Here is a 20,680-nt window from a genome sequence, read left to right as displayed (position 1 = left end):
GGTACAGCCAAGGCCTTTTCAATTCAAGTTATGTTCAGTTGCCTCACATAAAGGGAAACATTTACTTGTTTGAGGTAGTCTTTTTTGGTAACAATGGTGGCCTTGCGTACTGAAGTTCAGGATGTTTGTGAAGTGCTATCATAAAATAGCCTTAAATAGATTCCATTACTGTGTATGGGGACAGCTTCTACTCAACTCCTTTATTTGCTCAGACTGTCGAGGCAGACAGACAGACCTTCCATGCCTTCCTCTACTCTGGGCCTATAATTTACCATCTGGATGGTATTGGAGTTGGTCTTTGTTCACAATCACACAAACAGTGTTTAAATTCTTCTCCAGTCCATGTAAAACACTGATGAAAATCTCTTCGCGTCGATCAATGTTTAATTTAGACAGTAATAATGCAGTTTTAGTATTGCCAGCGGCTACAGCTTCTCTCAAAAATGTTCTGGCATATAAAGCTTTTCAAGTCAATCAATCAAATGTATTTATATAGCCCTTTTAACATCAGCCGATGTCACAAAGTGCTGAACAGAAACCCAGTCTGAAATCCCAAACAGCAAGCAATGCAGATGTAGAAGCACGGTGGCTAGGAAAAACTTCCTAGAAAGGCCAGAACCTAGGAAGAAACCTAGAGAGGAACCAGGCTCTGAGGGGTGACCAGTCCTCCTCTGGCTGTGCCCTTGTGGAGATTATAACAGAACATGGCCAAGATGTTCAAACATTCATAGATGACCAGCAGGGACAGATAATAATAATAATAATCACAGTGGTTGTAGAGGATGCAACAGGTCAGCACCACAGGAGTAAATGTCAGTTGGCTTTTCATAGCCGATCATTCAGAGTTAGAGACAGCAGGTGCGGTAGAGAGAGAGTCCAAAGCAGCAGGTCTGGGACAAGGTAGCACATCCAGTGAACAGGTCAGAGTTCCATAGCCGCAGGCAGAACAGTTGAATCTGGAGCAGCAGCATGACCAGGTGGACTGGGAACAGCAAGGAGTCATCAGGCCAGGTAGTCCTGAGGCATGGTCCTAGGGCTCAGGTCCTCCTAGAGAAGAGAGAGAGAAAGAAAGAAAGAAAGAAAGAAAGAGAGAGAAAGAGAGAGAGAATTAGAGGGAGCATACTTAAATTCACACAGGACACCGGATGAGACAGGAGAAATACTCCAGATATAACAGACTGACCCTAGCCCCCCAACACTTAAACTATTGCAGCATAAATACTGGAGGCTGAGACAGGAGGGGTCGGGAGATGCTGTGGCCCTGTCCGACGATACCCCCGGACAGGGCCAAACAGGCAGGATATAACCCACCCACTTTGCCAAAGCACAGCCCCCACACCACTAGAGGGATATCTTCAACCACCAACCTACTACCCTGAGACAAGGCCGAGTATAGCCCATGAAGACCTCCCCCACGGCACGAACCCGAGGGGGGCGCCAACCCGGACAGGAAGATCACGTCAGTGACTCAACCCACTCAAGTGACGCACCTCTCCTAGGGACGGCATGGAAGAGCACCAGTAAGCCAGTGACTCAGCCCCCATAATAGGGTTAGAGGCAGAGAATCCCAGTGGAGAGAGGGGAACTGGCCAGGCAGAGACAGCAAGGGTGGTTCGTCGCTCCAGTGCCTTTCCGTTCACCTTCACACCCCTGGGCCAGACTACACTCAATCATAGGACCTATTGAAGAGAGCAGTCTTCAGTAAAGACTAAAAGGTCGAGACCAATTCTGCGTCTCTCACATGGATAGGCAGACCATTCCATAAAAATGGAGCTCAATAGGAGAAAGCCCTGCCTCCAGCTGTTTGCTTAGAAATTTTAGGGTCAATACGGAGGCCTGCGTCTTTTGACAGTAGCGTACGTGTAGGTATGTACGGAAGAACCAAATCAGAGAGATAGGTAGGAGCAAGCCCATGTAATGCTTTGTAGGTTAGCAGTAAACCTTGAAATCAGCCCTAGTCTTAACAGGAAGGCAATGGCTAGCACTGGAGTACTATGATCAAATGTTTTGGCTCTAGTCAAGATTCTAGCAGCCGTGTTTAGCACTAACTGAAGTTTATTTAGTGCTTTATCTGGGTAGCCGGAAAATAGAGCATTGCAGTAGTCTAATCTAGAAGTGACAAAAGCATGGATACATTTTTCTGCATCATTTTTGGACAGAAAGTTTCAGATTTTTGTGTTACGAAGTTTCAGATTTTCAATGTTACGAAGATGGAAAAAAGCTGTCCTTGAAATATTCTTGATATGTTCGTCAAAAGAGAGATCAGGGTCCAGAGTAACACCGAGGTCCTTCACAGTTTTATTTAAGATGACTGTACAACCATCAATATTAATTGTCAGATCCAGCAGAAGATCTCTTTGTTTCTTGGGATCTAGAACTAGCATCTCTGTTTTGTCCGAGTTTAAAAGTAAAATATTTGCTGCCATCCATTTCCTAATGTCTGAAACTCAGGCTTCCAGGGAGTGCAATTTTGGCGCTTCACCATGTTTCATTGAAATGTACAGCTGTGTATCGTCCGCATAGCAGTGAAAGTTAACATTATGTTTCCGAATGACATCACCAAGAGGTAAAATATATAGTGAAAACAATAGTGGTCCTAAAATGGAACCTTGAGGAACACCTAAATTTACAGCTGATTTGTCATAAGACAAACCATCCATAGAGACAAACATATCTTTTCGACAGATAAGATCTAAACCAGGCCAGAACTTGTCCGTGTAGACCAATTTGGGTTTCCAATCTCTCCAAAAGAATGTGGTGATCAATGGTATCAAAAGCAGCACTAAGGTCTAGGAGCACAAAGACAGATGCAGAGCCTTGGTCTGACACCATGTATTATTGTGTTCTCATGAATCCTAAAACAGAGTTATTTGTGTCCGATTCATTTTACATGCTCCTCTTTATCAACATAAGGAGATAATAGTCATTTGGGTAAGCCTCTTTTAAATTGCATATGAATTTGAGTTTGTTTGTTTATTCAACCTTTTTTGAGTGTTGTGTTGGGAGGTTAACATTAGTTGTTGAGTGTGTTAGCCAACAATTGAACATCTTGTAGTTGTGTCTAACACAGTGGGTGTATCTCACAGCCAGTCTATGTGTCTGAGAAAGTCGTGTGCTCTACAGACAGAAGCCTATTTGATTTTGTGTCAGAGACGATGCTCATGGAAACCACAAGTTGCAGCAGTGCAAACAAAAATAGAGTGAGTACACAAGTTGTGACATATAGCACACTGCTTGATTCATGATAAGATCGGTAACGTGCATTATTTCTCGTTTGATTGTTATTAATATTAAAAGAACAAAGTTGTTTCCGGTTGAGGAGTATGCTCAAAGGACCCCGGCCTAACTGTTTTCTGTGAGATGGAACTGTTCAGGATGCCAATACTTCTGCCAGTTCTGGTCCTCTCTCAAGGTAACACAGTTAATCTAATATTTCTGCTTTGATTGTATTCAATTATATGATCTTCAGTGGCTCTTTTGATGGAAAGTATGACGGTTGTTCTCTATGTAAATCAAACACAGCATCAAATGTATTTTAGAATTGTTTGTATGAGTTGTTTGATAATACTAAAGATATGCACATCAAAATATTTGGCAGTGGAGTCACATTTGCTTTTTTATTATGCTTCTACATCACCATATTTTTTAATACATTTCTGTTTGCTTCTTATTCATGTCTGAATGTACAAGAGCATGGCGTTTTATTCTACTTGTTGACAGCACGTGTTGGTGTGTTCAAGCAAATAATAAAATATTCATACAAAAAGGGGCTGACCGTAGTGATGCCAATTAGGTGTAGGCTAAATGCTGCATAATCTTACAGAGGATTAGTTTACTTCCCAATGTAAGGTGTTTACTGCAACAGTCAATACTACTAGCTAGCTACTACTAGCTAACTAAAATTCAAAGACCGCTTGACGCAACATAAAAGTGCAGGGATTTCAAATCAACCAACCTTAGTAAACAATGATTGGCTGAAACGTAATTGTTTTTGTATGAATCACTAATTTGCCACAGAGTGATACATAAACAAAGTGATAGTTCAATCTGAATTGCTTTCTGGGGAGGAGAGCTGTGACATGGGTTAAAGCATGAACAAACTATTATTTTGCTTCACAAAGATGATGCATTATCTGCATTGATTAATTCAACAATGAGCCACAGATGTTATTCATGCAATACCCATCTAACAACTAAATTAACCAATTGAGGCAGTTGATAATAGCTGTTATGAAAACCAGTGTAAATATAGTGATTTACAGACTCCATATTATATCCTTCTAATTTGACTATTGTGTAGCCACCTTGAAATACCACCAACAGACAGTTTACAAAATGGAAAAGATTATTCTGATTAGAGCCAAATTCAATAACTTGTTTGTATTGTGTCGCTGCGTGCCCTGGGCTTCATATAGCATTGACAACACGAAGTAGGCTGAAATAACTGATTGGACAGCTGCATGAATACTCCCATCTACGCATAACTACAATAATTTATCATTTATCTTAGTTTAGTTTGTTGTTGTTGTTTGTCATATTTCAGCCTTTCTAAATCAAGACCACTCTGTTCCGGGGAACTTCTCTGGGTCGAGAGAGACTGATGAGCAGCAGACATCCAATCCAAGTGAGTTCCAATTTTATTTAAATGGTTGGTATTATGCTAAAAAGATCCTCAGAACCCGAGCATACAATCAAGCTTTATTTGGTCCGGAGGCCACTGCAATCTACATCGATCTTACTCTCTGAATACCACTCCCCCATTCCTTCCTAAACCCCAAATTCCAATCCCTCGTGCCCGTCCAGTCAAATTGCTAGGTGCTAAAATAGAGGGATGAATGGGTAAGGTGTCTGTGTGCTTCTTAGAGGGAGGAGACAACCTCAAGCAACGATCCTGCAGAGAACTTGATTGCTCACAAGTCATTATACTGAGATCGAAATGAGATGAGGCAAAGGCTTTTTTTTTTACTATAATGATACAGGTCACCAACAATTAAGCCATAGTGAGACGATATTTTCATTGTTCTGAGGGTGACGATGATGCGTAAGGCTCCGTTAGTGCAAAGTGGGAGGAACATCCCACACAAACATGCTCTCTCTAACACACGAACATAAAATTAAAATAAGAAAATAATGGGTCAATTGTCATTCGTGTCATAGAGGATATCAAATGGTCCAGTGGATTCAGATTTTTAAGGAAAATACTAACAATTAGTTATTCAGTTATAATCATACTACACTAACCTGGTTCTCATTCTCTATTTGTTGAACCTAAAAAAAAATGTTTTTACATTTATTTCACCTTTATTTAACCAGGTAGGCTAGTTGAGAACAAGTTCTTATTTACAACTGCGACCTGGCCAAGATAAAGCAAAGCAGTTCGACACATAACAACACAGAGTTACATGAAGTGCAATTCCACCACATTTAAACAGGGAAAAAAGTGAAGACTGAAGAGTGAAATGCAGTACCAAAGGCTCCAGTGTCACATGGATTGAAACCACTGAGAGTATTTGGTCCTGTGGTGTTTCTAGAATCAGGTTAGTCGACTTCAGTGTCCCCTTCGAATTCACCACCCAGTGACATTTCCACAGGACATGACTCACAGGATGTGGCTGCTCTGCTGAACGTCTGCAAAGAGCACAGCAACCGATAGGCCAGCAAACAGCCAGGGCATTCAATGCGTGTGTATTATGCTGTATAACATGTACTGTACATGTGGCTACACTACATGGGGAAATATACTGCTCCAAAAAATAAAGGGAACACTTAAACAACACAATGTAACTCCAAGTCAATCACACTTCTGTGAAATCAAACTGTCCACTTAGGAATCAACACTGATTGACAATACATTTCACATGCTGTTGTGCAAATGGAATAGACAACAGTGGAAATTATAGGCAATTAGCAAGACACCCCCAATAAAGGAGTGGTTCTGCAGGTGGTGACCACAGACCACTTCTCAGTTCCTATGCTTCCTGGCAGATGTTTTGGTCACTTTTGAATGCTGGCGGTGCTTTCACTCTAGTGGTAGCATGAGACGGAGTCTACAACCCACACAAGTGGCTCAGGTAGTGCAGCTCATCGAGGATGGCACATCAATGCGAGCTGTGGCAAGAAGGTATGCTGTGTCTGTCAGCGTAGTGTCCAGAGCATGGAGGCGCTACCAGGAGACAGGCCAGTACATCAGGAGACGTGGAGGAGGCCGTAGGAGGGCAACAACCCAGCAGCAGGACCGCTACCTCCGCCTTTGTGCAAGAAGGAGCAGGAGGAGCACTGCCAGAGCCCTGCAAAATGACCTCCAGCAGGCCACAAATGTGCATGTGTCTGCTCAAACGGTCAGAAATAGACTCCATGAGGGTGGTATGAGGGCCCGACGTCCACAGGTGGGGGTTGTGCTTACAGCCCAACACCGTGCAGGACGTTTGGCATTTGCCAGAGAACACCAAGATTGGCAAATTCGCCACTGGCGCCCTGTGCTCTTCACAGATGAAGGCAGGTTCACACTGAGAACATGTGACAGACGTGACAGAGTCTGGAGACGCCGTGGGGAACATTCTGCTGCCTGCAACATCCTCCAGCATGACCGGTTTGGCGGTGGGTCAGTCATGGTGTGGGGTGGCATTTCTTTGGGGGGCCGCACAGCCCTCCATGTGCTCGCCAGAGGTAGCCTGACTGCCATTAGGTACCGAGATGAGATCCTCAGACCCCTTGTGAGACCATATGCTGGTGCGGTTGGCCCTGGGTTCCTCCTAATGCAAGACAATGCTAGACCTCATGTGGCTGGAGTGTGTCAGCAGTTCCTGCAAGAGGAAGGCATTGATGCTATGGACTGGCCCGCCTGTCCCCCAGACCTGAATCCAATTGAGCACATCTGGGGCATCATGTCTCGCTCCATCCACCAACGCCACGTTGCACCACAGACTGTCCAGGAGTTGGTGGATGCTTTAGTCCAGGTCTGGGAGGAGATCCCTCAGGAGACCATCCGCCACCTCATCAGGAGCATGCCCAGGCGTTGTAGGGAGGTCATACAGGCACGTGGAGGCCACACACACTACTGAGCCTCATTTTGACTTGTTTTAAGGACATTACATCAAAGTTGGATCAGCCTGTAGTGTGGTTTTCCACTTTAATTTTGAGTGTGACTCCAAATCCAGACCTCCATGGGTTGATAAATTGGATTTCCATTGATTATTTTTGTGTGATTTTGTTGTCAGCACATTCAACTATGTAAAGAAAAAAGTATTTAATAAGATTATTTCATTCATTCAGATCTAGGATGTGTTATTTTAGTGTTCCCTTTATTTTTTTGAGCAGTGTATAAACAGTCATCTGTATCTCAATCTCATATTGATTCTGCATCTCTCCATCCCTCCAGCCATATCTCACCCCCCCAGGCTATCTCAGCACTGCTCTGGGGTTGTCGAGGTGCTCCATCGAGGGCTGTGGAGGCCAGTGACATTTGACCTTGGGTCTGCAGAGTGGGCCAAAGTGGTGGAGGACATATGTACCAACCTGAGCTGCGGGGCAGTGTACGAGCGCCGACAGAATTCCACAGCTACATTAAACTACTCCAGCTCAACGTGTCTGAGCCAGTGTGTCTACAGAGACCTACTGGTGGAGAACTGTACAGAGCTCTCATACACAGACTGCTCTAACCTGACTGAAATAACCTGTGGTAAGACCCTCATTGCAAAGCTTATGCTTGGATCGGCACAATTTATCTTGAGCAAGAGTAATAGCTACCGCTGTTGATAAGCTTCCACAAACACGTTGTTGCAGTAACGCCTGCAAATTGCATGCCATGGAGAGCCATCGTATGGGTTGCTCTCAAAGTGTTTTGTGGACGCTTTGCAACAAGTTCCTCCTTTCAGCACACTTCCATTTTCAAGCTGCTTTTTAAAGATCCTGAGTGAGGCCCAGCTTCTATCGAGGTTAACTGATGATCTATGAACTGATTGGTTGATCTGTCTATTCCTCAGGGCACCAGGCCGTGCGATTGGCTGGAGGCTCACACCACTGTGAAGGACGGGTGGAGTTGTGGAGAGAGGAAAAATGGGGAACGGTGTGTGACGATAGTTGGGACCTGAGAGATGGGGGCGTGGTCTGTGCTCAATTGGACTGTGGCTCTGCCCTAAATGTGAGCGGGCAGGACGGGTCCTTTGAAGCGGGTGTTGGTCTGGTTCTCTTAGATGAGGTGAACTGTGGGGGGAGCGAGAGGAACCTATGGGAGTGTCCCTCCATGGGGACAGTCAACGACTGTGGACACAAAGAGGACGCTGCAGTGGTTTGTTCAGGTAAGCCTGCAGCTATAATATTATCATTGTCAGTTACTGTATTCACAATCATGTCATTTAAAAAATGACATTTTAAACGTGAATGGAAGCTAAGTTAATGTTATGCCCACTATTTAAAATAGCTATGCAGTAACATAGTGTTTGTATATTCTCCTCAGATTGGTCTGAATATTGATAGTGCAGTAATAACATGTAAAACACATTACCATGATTGAACATCCGGTGTCTTGGTGGTGAACCAAGTCCCCATCATCTTTGCGCTGAGAGGTCATAAGCCGAAAAGAGACAGCTGCTTTGCATATGAATTATTATTATTTTCATTAACGGGAAATAAAAATGAAACACACAGGCAGCACAAAAACACACAGGCCTAAGTAATGCATGTCACTCAGAAAGTAGACAAACCACGTCAATATCACGTCACAACAGCTCTGTCTGAGGAAGACCCTCAATGAAAGATGTTCAACCTGGGAGCCAAGTTCACGAGTTCCTTGGTGAGAAAACATCCAAACTGCCTTGACCTCAACATAACAACAGTTGTTCAGCACTTCCATGGGTTTTAAATCTTGCATCTAAATGAACAATATTTGTTGACCATGTTTCCGATTCATTTCGAACACCTCAAGTGATAATTAATTATGTAGGCCTACTCAAAGGCTACATCCATTAATCTGTGAGTCCTACACATTTCAAGTACATTTTTTAAGAGAAAACACACACAGTCCTTGCAGTAATTGCCAAATGACTGACTGCAATGTCTAACTTTTGAATAAGAGTCAGATATTGGTTCAATAGATCATTAGAAACACAGATGAACAAACACAACTCCTCTTGGATTTACAATTTTTTAGCAAATGTTTTTTTAAACAAACCTTTTCCCCGTCTTTCAAACAAGAGTGCCTTGAACACTCAGGAGAAGTGAGCCATGCATCTGTTATACATTCTAGTTCTCTAACACCTCGAGGACTTCTCCATTTCCCTGACAGGAATTCCATCTCGACCAGGCAACGAGACGGCAGAACAGAACACCCAGACTTCAACCACAGGTACCTTCAATAGATGCTGACACACATGTAATAATACACCAAGGGTGTCTGCTCTGCTCATATGAACATGTCAAGAAGAATTTGTTATCTAGTCTGTACTATGATTTGTTCTTGTTTCCAGCAGGCTCAGTTCTACTAGTCACCAGTGCAGAGAGCTGGTCCTCTCCTCCCACAGCTGCTGTCTGGGGCTGCATCGCATTGTCTATAGCCCTCCTCCTCACACTCCTCTCCAATGCTTCACTCTTCCTGTCTTACAGGAGGAGAGCTGGTGAGTCATCGTTTTTCTCTATTTTTCTTTCTCTTTCATTGCCTCAGACTCAACTGTCACTCTTCCCATTTGTTCACACCATCATCAACAAACAGGCTATCATCAATGAGCAGTAATTAACACTGAGAAATTGCTTTGTCAGAAGGGTATTACATATTCTTCTCAATGGTTTGCCAATTATGATAATTCAACAACACAATGTGATTCAATACAGTACACAAAGGAAATCACCCAACTGGAACAGTATGGATACCACTGGATTGGTTGATTGCTCATTAAGAGAGTCCCACCACCAGTGTTGTTTTCACACCAACTTAAAAAAGCAGCATATTTTATTTCACAGGGATGATAATGCTTTGAATATGTGCCATATGTGACGGTGGTCTAATTAAAATATTTAATTGGTTTTGAGATGTATTGTCCTTATTTTCTTGTCCAACATCAAAGACAACAAAAGGCCAACAAACCTATTATCCTAGCTTCGGTAAAGAGAAGTTTCAAAGGCAAAACTTTCCCTTCATTACTAGCACTCCTGGTTCACCAAAGACAAGATGGCCGCCTGCTGTCCATCCAGTCTCAACACACTGGCCGAGGGGAGAGAGTCAACCTCCTCACTGTCACCACGGACACAGCTGATTACAGTGAGTTCCTACTGATGCACTTGTCCTCTCTGTGCCCATTAGTTACTTGCAATTTCAGGAAATGTCTTATTAGTTCAAGTGTCCCATTTGTCAGAATACATTTTCTCTGTGGCCTTTCATGCAGCTCCACAGTACCTTTCCCAACTGCCCTCTCAGAATGACACCGACGCCTCGTGTGACTCTGACTATGAAAACTATGACTTCAATGACCAACCCTCTGTTGCCATGGCTACTGCACTTGGTCAGTTCATCTTCATAGTTTTGGATAAATAGTACAATTATAAAAGACAAAAGATGGGAAGTGACACATGGCTATTAAGGGAGAAAGTGATCCAAGGACTTGCTCACAGTGCCAACCAAATGGTCTTTTATGTTTTCATTAGTCAGGGTCCTTGACAATGGAGTAAGCACAAGCAGAGAACCATGGGAAACCACGCAGACAGCAGGCACTTCTGACGCTCCTGAGAAATATAATATTGTTGCTGAGACAATCAACGGCATTGAGAGACAAAACCCTGCCACCCAAAGTCGTAAGTTACTGTCGGGTTGGGTGAACCAGATTTTTACCATGATCATATTGTGTCCATGTCCGACAGGTTTCTTCTTAGTCTTTAAAGGACATAATGTCCACTTAAAATCTGAGACTTTACTACAACCGTTTGCAGGACAAGGAATCAGAAAAGTTATAATTAGCTGAAACTAGCCATGGTGACAGAAAAGTTGAATAAGAGCCTTATTGTAACATACTAACACTAACAACCATTTGTATGTCCAGTGCATTCGCTGGTGTCATCCAGCACGTCTTCTGGGGAATGCTATGAGAACATTGAGACACTGGAGAAGGAGCTGCTGGACTCAGGTCAGTCTAAAATGCTCAATGACAAATGCTGCAACAGAGTCAGTCAGTGCATCTATGAAATCCATTCTCATGAATCAACGATAACAGAGTAACTGTGTGGAATGCTAACCACCCAGGTCCAGATTTGAGAGAAACTGCCCTCACAGACTTGATCTGTGGAAGAGAGCCATCCTTGGGATCGAGTAGTAGTACATCATCTGAGGAATCCTACTACAACGTGGGGATGGCAGTGGAACAGCATCTACAGTCAGGTCCGTTCAAGTCAAAATCACGAGAGCAACACCACCTAATTAATCTGGCTGTGTCTAAACACTGGATGGGGTAGACACAACAGCAAAGGCCTTTTGCACTACAGCACAGTACATGAAAGTATTGTCTTGAAAGTTTTTGGGAGAAAATATGTAGATTCGTAATTACTTCACTGGGAGCACATTTTCTCATTTTCTCCTCAGAGAATACCTATACACATTCCCCTGTGCAATCAACCAGTACACACCAGGATCAGCAACAGCCTGTGAACAGTAACTTCCACCTACTGAGCAATCAAAATCAAGGTAGCTGATACATTTCTGATGAGTCTGTGCATGTGTGTTTCAAAGGTGGACAGAATTTCCATTGAACCGTGTAATGTTCCCTGCAGAGACTAATTCTCAGTCTCCTTGCTGGTCTCATATTGTGTTTCAAAACCTGCCAAATTAATTTGACACCACTGGTGTAATCCCTGAAAGAAACAGAACAAATCATATTCAAAGGCTTCTCTAAGTTTATAAGCCAATGTGATTTCAGGTTGTGTCAAAACTAAATTCAAAGAACTAAGGTAGTCTGACAGATGGGGCCATTGGGTATGGGGCATAAACATCTGTGAGGATTTAAATTGTACTTAATTCCTTTAGTTTTCGCCAGATTTACTATCACAGTGAATAATGGAAAGGGTAGTATTTCTGGCAGGCACATGCTTGAGTCCAACAGAGGGAGGGAGAGAGAGAGCGGAAGAGAGCGACTGTCCTCATTCAGATTGAGGAAATTGTCTGGCTCTGTTTTTCACTCTAATCTGCCATTAAGCTATGGAGAGCTACACCTCAGAATGACAGAGTCAATTAGATTACAGACACTAATACCCTTTATAGACAGACTTTACGTCATTTTGCCTGTATTTTTTTAATTTATTTTTTTATCTGCCAATGTTTTTTAGAACCCAATTCACACAGTCCCATTTTTACCACATTCTTGCCGGGATAAACCTTTTATATCTCCCGTGCACATGCCGGCATAATTAGGAGTGGGAGTAGATGTGGGTGGATGTCTGTTTTAATACATTTATTAAATATACACCATCACAAAGAAATCCATAATTAATTAGTTTTTTGGCAGGTCCTAAGAAACATTATAGGACCAATACAATGTATTTTCAAAATAATAGAATGCCATATTTTTTTCAGTTTAATGATGTTACTGGTCTATGCAGCCGATAGGTTACATGGCTGTGCCATGTATATAAAATCAAGTTATTTTGTTCATTAAACAGACAAGACAATTAGGCTACACTGATCACAGTCAACACACATATAATGAAATATAACAGAATAAAATATATCATATTTTTCCCACACAACTTGCGTCACAGCAACGTGTGGAACTGCTGTCATATAAAAAAAGTGATTTTGAAACAGAGCCCAAGGCAAGCCCATGCTTTTTGATCCACGTTTCATCTCTTTTCTACCCTCACTCCGCTTTGATAGGGAGCAGGCGTAGGGTCTTACATTGAGAGTATCTTCATCATGATACTGATAGAGAATAATAGCAATCTATATTTTCAAAAGCATGAGTCTCCTGTTCATATTTCACAACCTCTGCAGGCTTTTGGAGTTGCCTATACGCTATTGAGCATAATAATAGGCCTACACTTGATTTAAGGTACATTATTGCATACTAAATGTTTCTAATCAGTGATAGATGAGCTAACAAATAGATGAGCTACCACCTCTACTTATTTGCCCAGCCAGAGAATTAACCAAATATAGATGGAGATTCAGTGAAACAAAATCACATTGACAAGTCACAGCCTTTCGGTTGGGAGTAGGCTTAGGCTGCTATGCGACTGTGAGTAAAGTGGAGTATTTTTCTCTTCTCATACAGGAGTAATTAAGGCCTAGTACACTAATTGTGATTTTTATGTATTATTTATGACTTAATTTCAATTTATAAGGGGGTGCTGCAGCACCCTCAGCACCACTATTTGCTGTGGCTATGCCGTTAATGTAAAGGGGTGATTAAAATGTTCAAACATTGATGCATTACGATTAAGGGTAGGTTCCCTTGAGAAAGATTAAGCCTAGTCCTTGACATTAAGGCATGTTCAACGGCACCAAGTACCTGTATTCCCCTACATGGATCACAACTGTGCAGTAGATTTTAGAGTCATGTACTGTCTGTAATGTACATTGCCTTCATAAAGTGGTCATACCCTTTGACTTATTCCACTTTGTTACAGTCTGAATTCAAAATGGATAAAACAAATTAAAAACACATACCCCATAATGACAAAAGTGAAAACATGTTTTTAGAAATATTAGATTTTTTTGTTGAAAATGATATAAAGAAATATCTATTTAAATAAGTATTCACACCCCTGAGTTAATACATGTTGGAATCACCTTTGGCAGTGATGAATACGGCTGTCAGTCTTTCTGGGTAAATCTCTAAAATCTTTGCACACCTGGATTCTACAATATTTGCACATTAATACTTTTTACAATTCTTCAAGCTCTGTCAAGTTGGTTGTTTATAATTGCTAGACAGCCATTTCTATAAGGGCACAAGGCGAGAGCCAGATGCAGACACAGGAGGCAGATAGTTTGAGTCTTTGATATTTATTAATAATCCAAAAGGGGTAGGCAAGAGAATGGTCGTGGACAGGCAAAAGGTCAAAACGGGTTCAGTGTCCAGGAGGTACAGTGTGGCAGGCAGGCTCGAGGTCAGGGCAGGCAGAATGGTCAGGCAGGTGGGTAAAGTCCAGAAAACAGGCAAGGGTCAAAACCAGGAGGGCTAGCAAAAGAGAATAGACAAAGCAGGACCACAGGGAAAACACACTGGTTGACTTGGAACATACAAGACGAACTGGCACAGACAGACAGAAAACGCAGTTTTAAATACCCAGGGGAAAATGGGGAAGATAGGTGACACCTGGAGGGGTGGAGACAAGCACAAGGACAGGTGAAACAGATCAGGGTGTGACAATTTACAAGTCTTGCCATAGATTTTCAAGCCAATTTATGTCAAAACTGTAACTAGGCCAATATATATTTTGCCTTGTGTTTTAGTTTTTGTCCTGCTGAAAGGTGAATTTGTCTCCCTGTGTCTATTGAAAAGCAGACTGAACCAGGTTTTCCTCTAGTATTTTGCCTGTGCTTAGCTCTATTCCATTTATTTTTATCCTAAAAAACTCTCTACGCCTTGCTGATGACAAGCTCGACAAGCTATGATGCAACTACCATACTTGAAAAAATTAAGAGTGGTACTCAGTGATGTGTTGGATTTGTCCCAAACATAACCCTTTGTATTTAGGACATAAAGTTCATTTCTTTGTCACATTTTTTGCAGTTTTACTTTAGTGCCTTATTGCAAACAGGATGCATGTTTTGGAATATATTTATTCTGTACAGGTTTCCTTTTTTTCCATTTAGGTTACTATTGTGGAGTATGTTGTTAATCCATCCTCAGTTTTCTCCCATCACAGTTATTAAACTCTGTAACTGTTTTAAAGTTACCATTGGCCTCATGGTGAAATCCCTTAGCGGTTTCCTTCCTCTTTGGCAACTGAGTAAGAAGGATCTTTGTAGTGACTGGGTATATTGATACACCATCCAAAGTGCAATGAAAAACTTCACTATGCTCAAAGGGATATTCCATGTGTGCTTTTTTATTTTTACCCATCTACCAATAGGTGCCCTTCTTTACGAGGCAATGGAAAACCTTGAATGTCTTTGAGGTTGAATCGGTTTGAAGTTCACTGCTTTACTGAGGGACCTTACAGATAATTGTGTGTGGTGTACATGTTGAACACTATTATTGCACATAGTGTCTTCAAACATAATTCCACTTTGACATTATGGGGTATTGTGTGTAGGCCAGTGACACAAAATCAACATTTTATCCATTTTAAATTCAGGCTGTGTAACAACAAAATATGGAAAAAGTCAATGGGTGTAAATACTTTCTGAAGGCATTGTAGATGCAAATTGCTGAAAACATGTAGCTTATTGTGGATGTATGTAAATGGTAATGTGAGTCTTTTATACAGATGATTCAAGCTGCTCATCTTCCACAGAGAATTATGAGAACATAGAAGTCCAAGATGAAGAGGGGATTGGTGATGTTACCGTGAAGGAAGATCCGGACCAGTCTCTTTCTGACAGTGACTACGATGACATAGCAAATTACTAGCATTTCATCAAACATAGCAGTGAAGTGAGAACTATAAAACAGAGTCATTTACATTTTAGCAGATGCTATTATCCAGATAGACATACAGGAGCAATTAAGTTTAATTGCCTTGCTCAAGAGCACAGACATATTTTTTTTTCACCTCGTTAGCGTGGGGATTCAAACCAGCGACCTTTCGGTTCCTGGCCCAACGGTCTTAACCCCCTTCGCTTCTCCACTGCACAGAAAGACCAGCATTGTGAACAAACAGCACTGTCACTGATATTGATTCATACAGTGACCTGAGCCACACAAAGCACAGTCAGTCAAACTTTTTAAACTTGAAATTCAATTGTGTTAATATTATCAAGGAGGAAAAGCAACAAAAATGAAGGTCATACAACATTTATTCAACTATGACTTGATGTGAATAGCCTAGTGTATAAATGCATATTCACATGTTTTGCACATGTTTTGCAATCCAAAATATCTACTTCTGACTGGGCTATCACAACAAATGAATGTCTTTGGAAGTTAAGCTTATTTTTGGGGGGGCGGGGGGCTTCCCTAATGATGAATGAATTAGTAGATATTTAATAAACTATCCACAGACTACTTCATTTGATTATAATTCATTTATAAAGTATCAACTACTAGACTGTCAGAGTGAAGCAATGCTTTTATGTTTAATGTTTTTTGTCTAAATGTCTAGCACAGATGCAACAGGAAAGGTTTGGGTCATTTAACTTCACACTAACCTCACCTTCATACTATACACAATACATGAATGGTAAGATCAGAAATCCCTTAAAACAGAGAATGCATTTCACTCAAAGGGATAGAAGAGGAAATAAACAAAAGGACAAGTGAATTAGAAACTAAGACAGAAGGAAAGGCTACAGAAAAGCATGTAACAGCATTGTATATGAAATACTACCAGATAATGGAATGTCTTCATTACTATTTTTTTTAAAATTATTTTTACATAAAAGACTCATTCAATTTAGCCTCATCTTTCCTAAGTACCGTTTTCACACAAGTATGGTCTGGCATATACCTGCTCTTAAAACTGAGCTAGCTAAAATCACATCTCTAAAGATAGCAGAAGACCTACCTTGTTCATTTACCTTTAAACCCAGAACACACTAAATGTAATGCAGAGAAAGACCTACATCATTCTCAAGGCAGAAGAATGTGTGTTGGGATGTCTATAACAAGAGGACATTGTTTTTCCAAGTAACTGTAAAGTGATGGTGTGTGTGTGTGTGTGTGATAGAGAGAAGGCTGTCATACTTCATGCTTCCCACAGACCCACTTGAGCTGGTGCTGTTCTCTCAGGTCGGTGAGGTCTCGAGCAGAGTGCCAGCTACACTGGCAGGCGTACGCCCGCGCCCCTTTTGTTCTCCTCAGCTTAGCCCGCAGCTTCTGACAGTCTGGCATGTTGTTCCTGCAGAGATACAAAGAGACAAGGCTGGTTAGCTAAGCAATGAGCAATAGGTGAATATCTCTCACAGTATTGGTATGTAGAGTTATAGATAGGATAAGTAGTACTAAATTCTCAAAGTACTTGACATTTAAGTTGGTCATGTGCATGGAACAAAACCAGCCTCCAAGAACCCCTGAATGATTGGAATCACAAATATTCAAGAGTTTAACCTGCAATTTACAGCTGAAGGAATTAATCTGGGTGGAAGCATCATTTGCACAATACGTTACGTTGCATTTAACAAGCACACTTGAATGATAAATGAATCCCCATGTCTTGTAGAGGAGCCCAGGGGTCTCAGCAACTTAGTAAAACCTCTATACTCCAGCACAAAGCCTGAAACCATCCAAGTGTCCACCAGAACAGATAATTAGTTCACTGCTGTGATAACACCGACAGCAAAACCCACATGCTTGGAACGTGCGCCAAAATACCAAAAACATTGTGGTTGCGATAGCCTTCGTTGTTTTTCTATTTAAAACTGTTTTTCTCCCATTTGAGCACAGCCCTTCTGTCTATTGTCTTTCTTAGTTTGCATTTCAAGTCGACTCTCACCAATTGTATCAAATTCGTGTAGCCTAGAAGAATTTCATTCCTGTCTTGGTGTTAAGAGCACCAAATACCCAAGCCTGCATACTTACACCGCCACTGCTATGAGGTCTTCCATTTCACTTCATTAACTAAGCTTAAGTGTCAGTCTTTGTCATCATGGGCAAGCTCTCTGTCAGTGAAACAACACAATATTGAAGCAGAGAGGCACCCAAGGTGGCATTGTTGTGTTGTTTGACTGCCTTTCTAATGTCTGTCTCCATCCACTAGTACCAGTTGTCCTATGAAATTCCTATCTGCCATGCACCAATCTCAGAGCACGGTTAAAAAAAAAACGTTTTAAATGAAACCACTGTGTATTCATACTCACTGTGGCAAAAGGTTACCTGTTTCTCTGAACGGGTGGATATCAATCAAGGTGAAAGTAATAATCCCCACTTAAAAGGTATTTTACATTAAGAATCAAATGAAGATTATTCCAGTTTATTTTCACAAAGTCCCAAAATAAAAAGGTTTACACTGCCCTCTTCTGTTCAAATCTGAGAAATTTGGGATTTTTGGTTTTCCGTATCAACTTCCAACTCGTTTCAAGATAATAACAATATTTAAATTCCGCAAAGAGTTTGTTACCCCATAAAGATACATCAGGCCCAATGAGAGGAGGCTCACCTGAAGAAGAGGTAATCACAAGAGGGGTCCCATTCATGATCGTGAAACATGGCCACCCGAAAGTCACAGGAGATACATCTCAGCTGATCACACGACCTGTCAGCACATGTTAAACAGTGATTCAAATTAAAATGTGATCCATGCTTAGACACACACACACACACACACACACACACACACACACACACACACACACACACACACACACACACACACACACACACACACACATTACAACAGGGTTCCCCAACTGGCGGCCCTTAGGTGATTTTATTTGGTCCCCCACGTTTTTTTTGACAAAATAAATAAATAAATACATTTGATCATTTTATTGTTGGACATAAGACTGTAAAAACACCAGCAAATCAGCACCAAGTGATTTTAATTTTGGAAATCTGTTCCAAAGAATTCCCACGCGTAATATAGAGATATACAGTATGTGATCATACATAAATGTAAGCAAGGTTTGAAATTAGTCTGTTGTAGTTAAATATTATATCTGTTTGGGCTTCTTGCAGTCAAATTGCAGTTTACTAATTATCCGTAATTATGTTCTGGCCTCCTGACCATCCGCTCAAGAAAAAAAATGGCCCGCGGCTGAATCCAGTTGATGATCCCTGCACTACAATTAAACAGCACTTTTACCTTTGTGAAACAGCTGTTCCTACACCATTTGCAATGGAGCTTCCACCAAGGAAAACTGGGCAGCACCTGCTCACATAAGAACAAATGGGGATCAAAAGAGAGCTTTTATCAAATACATGCTTTACCAAAGGCTCACTACTAGATTTTATGGCTCCCCGTGAATTACCATTTTGGTCTGCAAAAAATTATGACAACTGTAAAACATACAATTACATTGACTGCATGCAACAGAGATATACAGATGTCTTAGATAACATTTACTGAGTTTCAATAATAATGTCATATGCACACATCTGACTTTTTGCAGTATACCACTGACAGAATGATACAACCAGATATTACGATTCAACAGGCTGCAACACAAAACAACCCGTTGTCGGCAGGATTCGAACCTGCGCGGGAAGATCCCAATAGATTTCTAGTCTATCGCCTTAACCACTCGGCCACGACAACTGCCTATGCGACTCCTCTGCCAGGACAACTAACTATGTTCGCATGAATAAGTAATATTTTTTTTAAATAGGGTAGAAAACTTACTTTCTTGTGGACTGTGGCAATGACTTCGTCTTCGTCATTTTAGGAAGCTGTCCTGTCTGCAAATGTGTAAAATTAAGCAAATATGAGACTACCTACGGGCCAGCCCTTTTGCAATGTAATGTTAGCTAATGCATTGGAGTCAGAAGGACAAGGGTGATAGCAACCTTCCCATTGGAAACTGGCTAAAAACAATCAAACATAGCCTTGTATTTATCTCATTATAGCTAGCTAATACATCCGTGTGATATCCAGCCAGCTAACGTTAGCTAGCTACTACTGGACAGTAGATGCTGTTATCAACAACAAAAAACAGCATTCAACATTACAAGGCGGTGTAGCTAACGTTATTTACTCACGTTTAGCTCAAGGGGATCGAAGTCATCGTCAAGTAGGTCCTCAAGAAGGGCATCTATATCTTCGCTGTCCGTTTTTCTGGGTGTATCGTCAGTGGTGCTGACGGTGTGAAGCGAGGAACAGTTTTAGCAAGCTAACTACATGATTTTGCTAACATGCTTGATGAAATAACAATGCAATTTAGGAAGGCTGGCGTTTGCAACTAATTAGCTAACGTTACATAGCTACCGTCGTTAGTTACGTTGCATAAGCTTCCATTGCGTCAATTATGGTCAACAACTTCGTTTGCTAACCTTGCTTGCTAACGTTAGTCCATTCCCCCGTACTAGCTATCGTTAACGTTAGCCTGTTAACACTTGCATTTTACTACGCACCAGTGTTTTATTTCTTTCCCAGTTTGCGTTAAACATTTCCCAGCCGTCGATAGATCTGAGGGAGCTTGAAGTTGTGGCGTCAACGAAACATTGCGACAGAACTTTGTTTCAACCTCATCTAGCAATTCGTCCAAATCGTCCGCCATAGCTACAGGGTACTGCTGCTTGTTGACTGTTGTCATGAACAGGAGTGCTTGATTGACAGGCGTAACCTCATTTCAAGTAGCTAAAGATTGATACCGTGTAGCGATACAATAACAGATACTGGCTATCTACTATACAATGTAAACGCCTGGGCATTGCCAATCACAGGAGAAAAATATCACGTTGTCGGCAGGATTCGAACCTGCGCGGGAAGATCCCAATGGATTTCTAGTCCATCGCCTTAACCACTCGGCCACGACAACTCCTGATTCTATTATAGACAGAAACCGCTAATATCCAACATCAAATGAAAAATATATCTGACACAAACTGATATTATGATTCAGCAGGCTGCAGCACAAAACTGTAATTACGTTGGTAACCATTTT

At 41.5% G+C, this 20,680-nt stretch overlaps 2 protein-coding genes and 2 non-coding genes across 9 annotated transcripts; 1 reads left to right on the top strand and 3 right to left on the bottom strand.

Moving 5' to 3' along the window:
* Positions 1 to 976: 976 nt before the first annotated feature.
* On the bottom strand, positions 977 to 20,545 carry cfap418 (cilia and flagella associated protein 418). Of its 2 annotated transcripts, none has more exons than XM_045718475.1 (7): positions 20,148 to 20,545; positions 19,776 to 19,872; positions 19,420 to 19,475; positions 18,883 to 18,948; positions 18,238 to 18,333; positions 16,827 to 16,980; positions 977 to 1,047 (listed from the first exon to the last, which is right to left on the bottom strand). In XM_045718475.1, exons 1-7 carry the CDS (start codon positions 20,327 to 20,329, stop codon positions 1,003 to 1,005), a joined length of 696 nt encoding a protein of 231 aa, XP_045574431.1. In that variant the 5' UTR covers positions 20,330 to 20,545; the 3' UTR covers positions 977 to 1,002. The 2 variants fall into 2 exon arrangements, with proteins under 2 accessions (XP_045574431.1, XP_014056378.1); XM_014200903.2 differs by lacking the exon at positions 977 to 1,047 and adding an exon at positions 15,499 to 15,771 and having other exon boundaries at positions 20,148 to 20,543.
* LOC106605368 (T-cell differentiation antigen CD6) lies at positions 2,606 to 16,535 on the top strand. Of its 5 annotated transcripts, none has more exons than XM_045718472.1 (14): positions 2,609 to 3,200; positions 3,305 to 3,412; positions 4,544 to 4,624; positions 7,379 to 7,678; positions 7,983 to 8,297; positions 9,284 to 9,343; positions 9,465 to 9,611; positions 10,139 to 10,252; positions 10,377 to 10,493; positions 10,636 to 10,782; positions 11,028 to 11,111; positions 11,228 to 11,362; positions 11,564 to 11,665; positions 15,439 to 16,535. In XM_045718472.1, the coding sequence occupies exons 2-14, from the start codon at positions 3,361 to 3,363 to the stop codon at positions 15,552 to 15,554; spliced, it is 1,770 nt and encodes a 589-aa protein (XP_045574428.1). In that variant the 5' UTR covers positions 2,609 to 3,200; positions 3,305 to 3,360; the 3' UTR covers positions 15,555 to 16,535. The 5 variants fall into 5 exon arrangements, with proteins under 5 accessions (XP_014056377.1, XP_045574429.1, XP_045574428.1 ...); XM_045718471.1 differs by having other exon boundaries at positions 3,298 to 3,412; XM_014200902.2 differs by having other exon boundaries at positions 2,606 to 3,412; positions 9,468 to 9,611.
* On the bottom strand, positions 19,254 to 19,335 carry trnas-aga (transfer RNA serine (anticodon AGA)). Its single transcript has one exon. It is a non-coding gene; the product is annotated as a tRNA-Ser (tRNA).
* On the bottom strand, positions 20,473 to 20,554 carry trnas-aga (transfer RNA serine (anticodon AGA)). The gene has a single exon. It is a non-coding gene; the product is annotated as a tRNA-Ser (tRNA).
* Positions 20,555 to 20,680: the final 126 nt, after the last annotated feature.

This window comes from Salmo salar, chromosome ssa05 (genome assembly GCF_905237065.1).
Source record: "Salmo salar chromosome ssa05, Ssal_v3.1, whole genome shotgun sequence".
Lineage (NCBI taxonomy): Eukaryota > Metazoa > Chordata > Actinopteri > Salmoniformes > Salmonidae > Salmo > Salmo salar.
The sequence above is the reverse complement of the archived record's forward strand: the minus strand, read 5'-3'. Positions and strand labels throughout refer to the sequence as shown.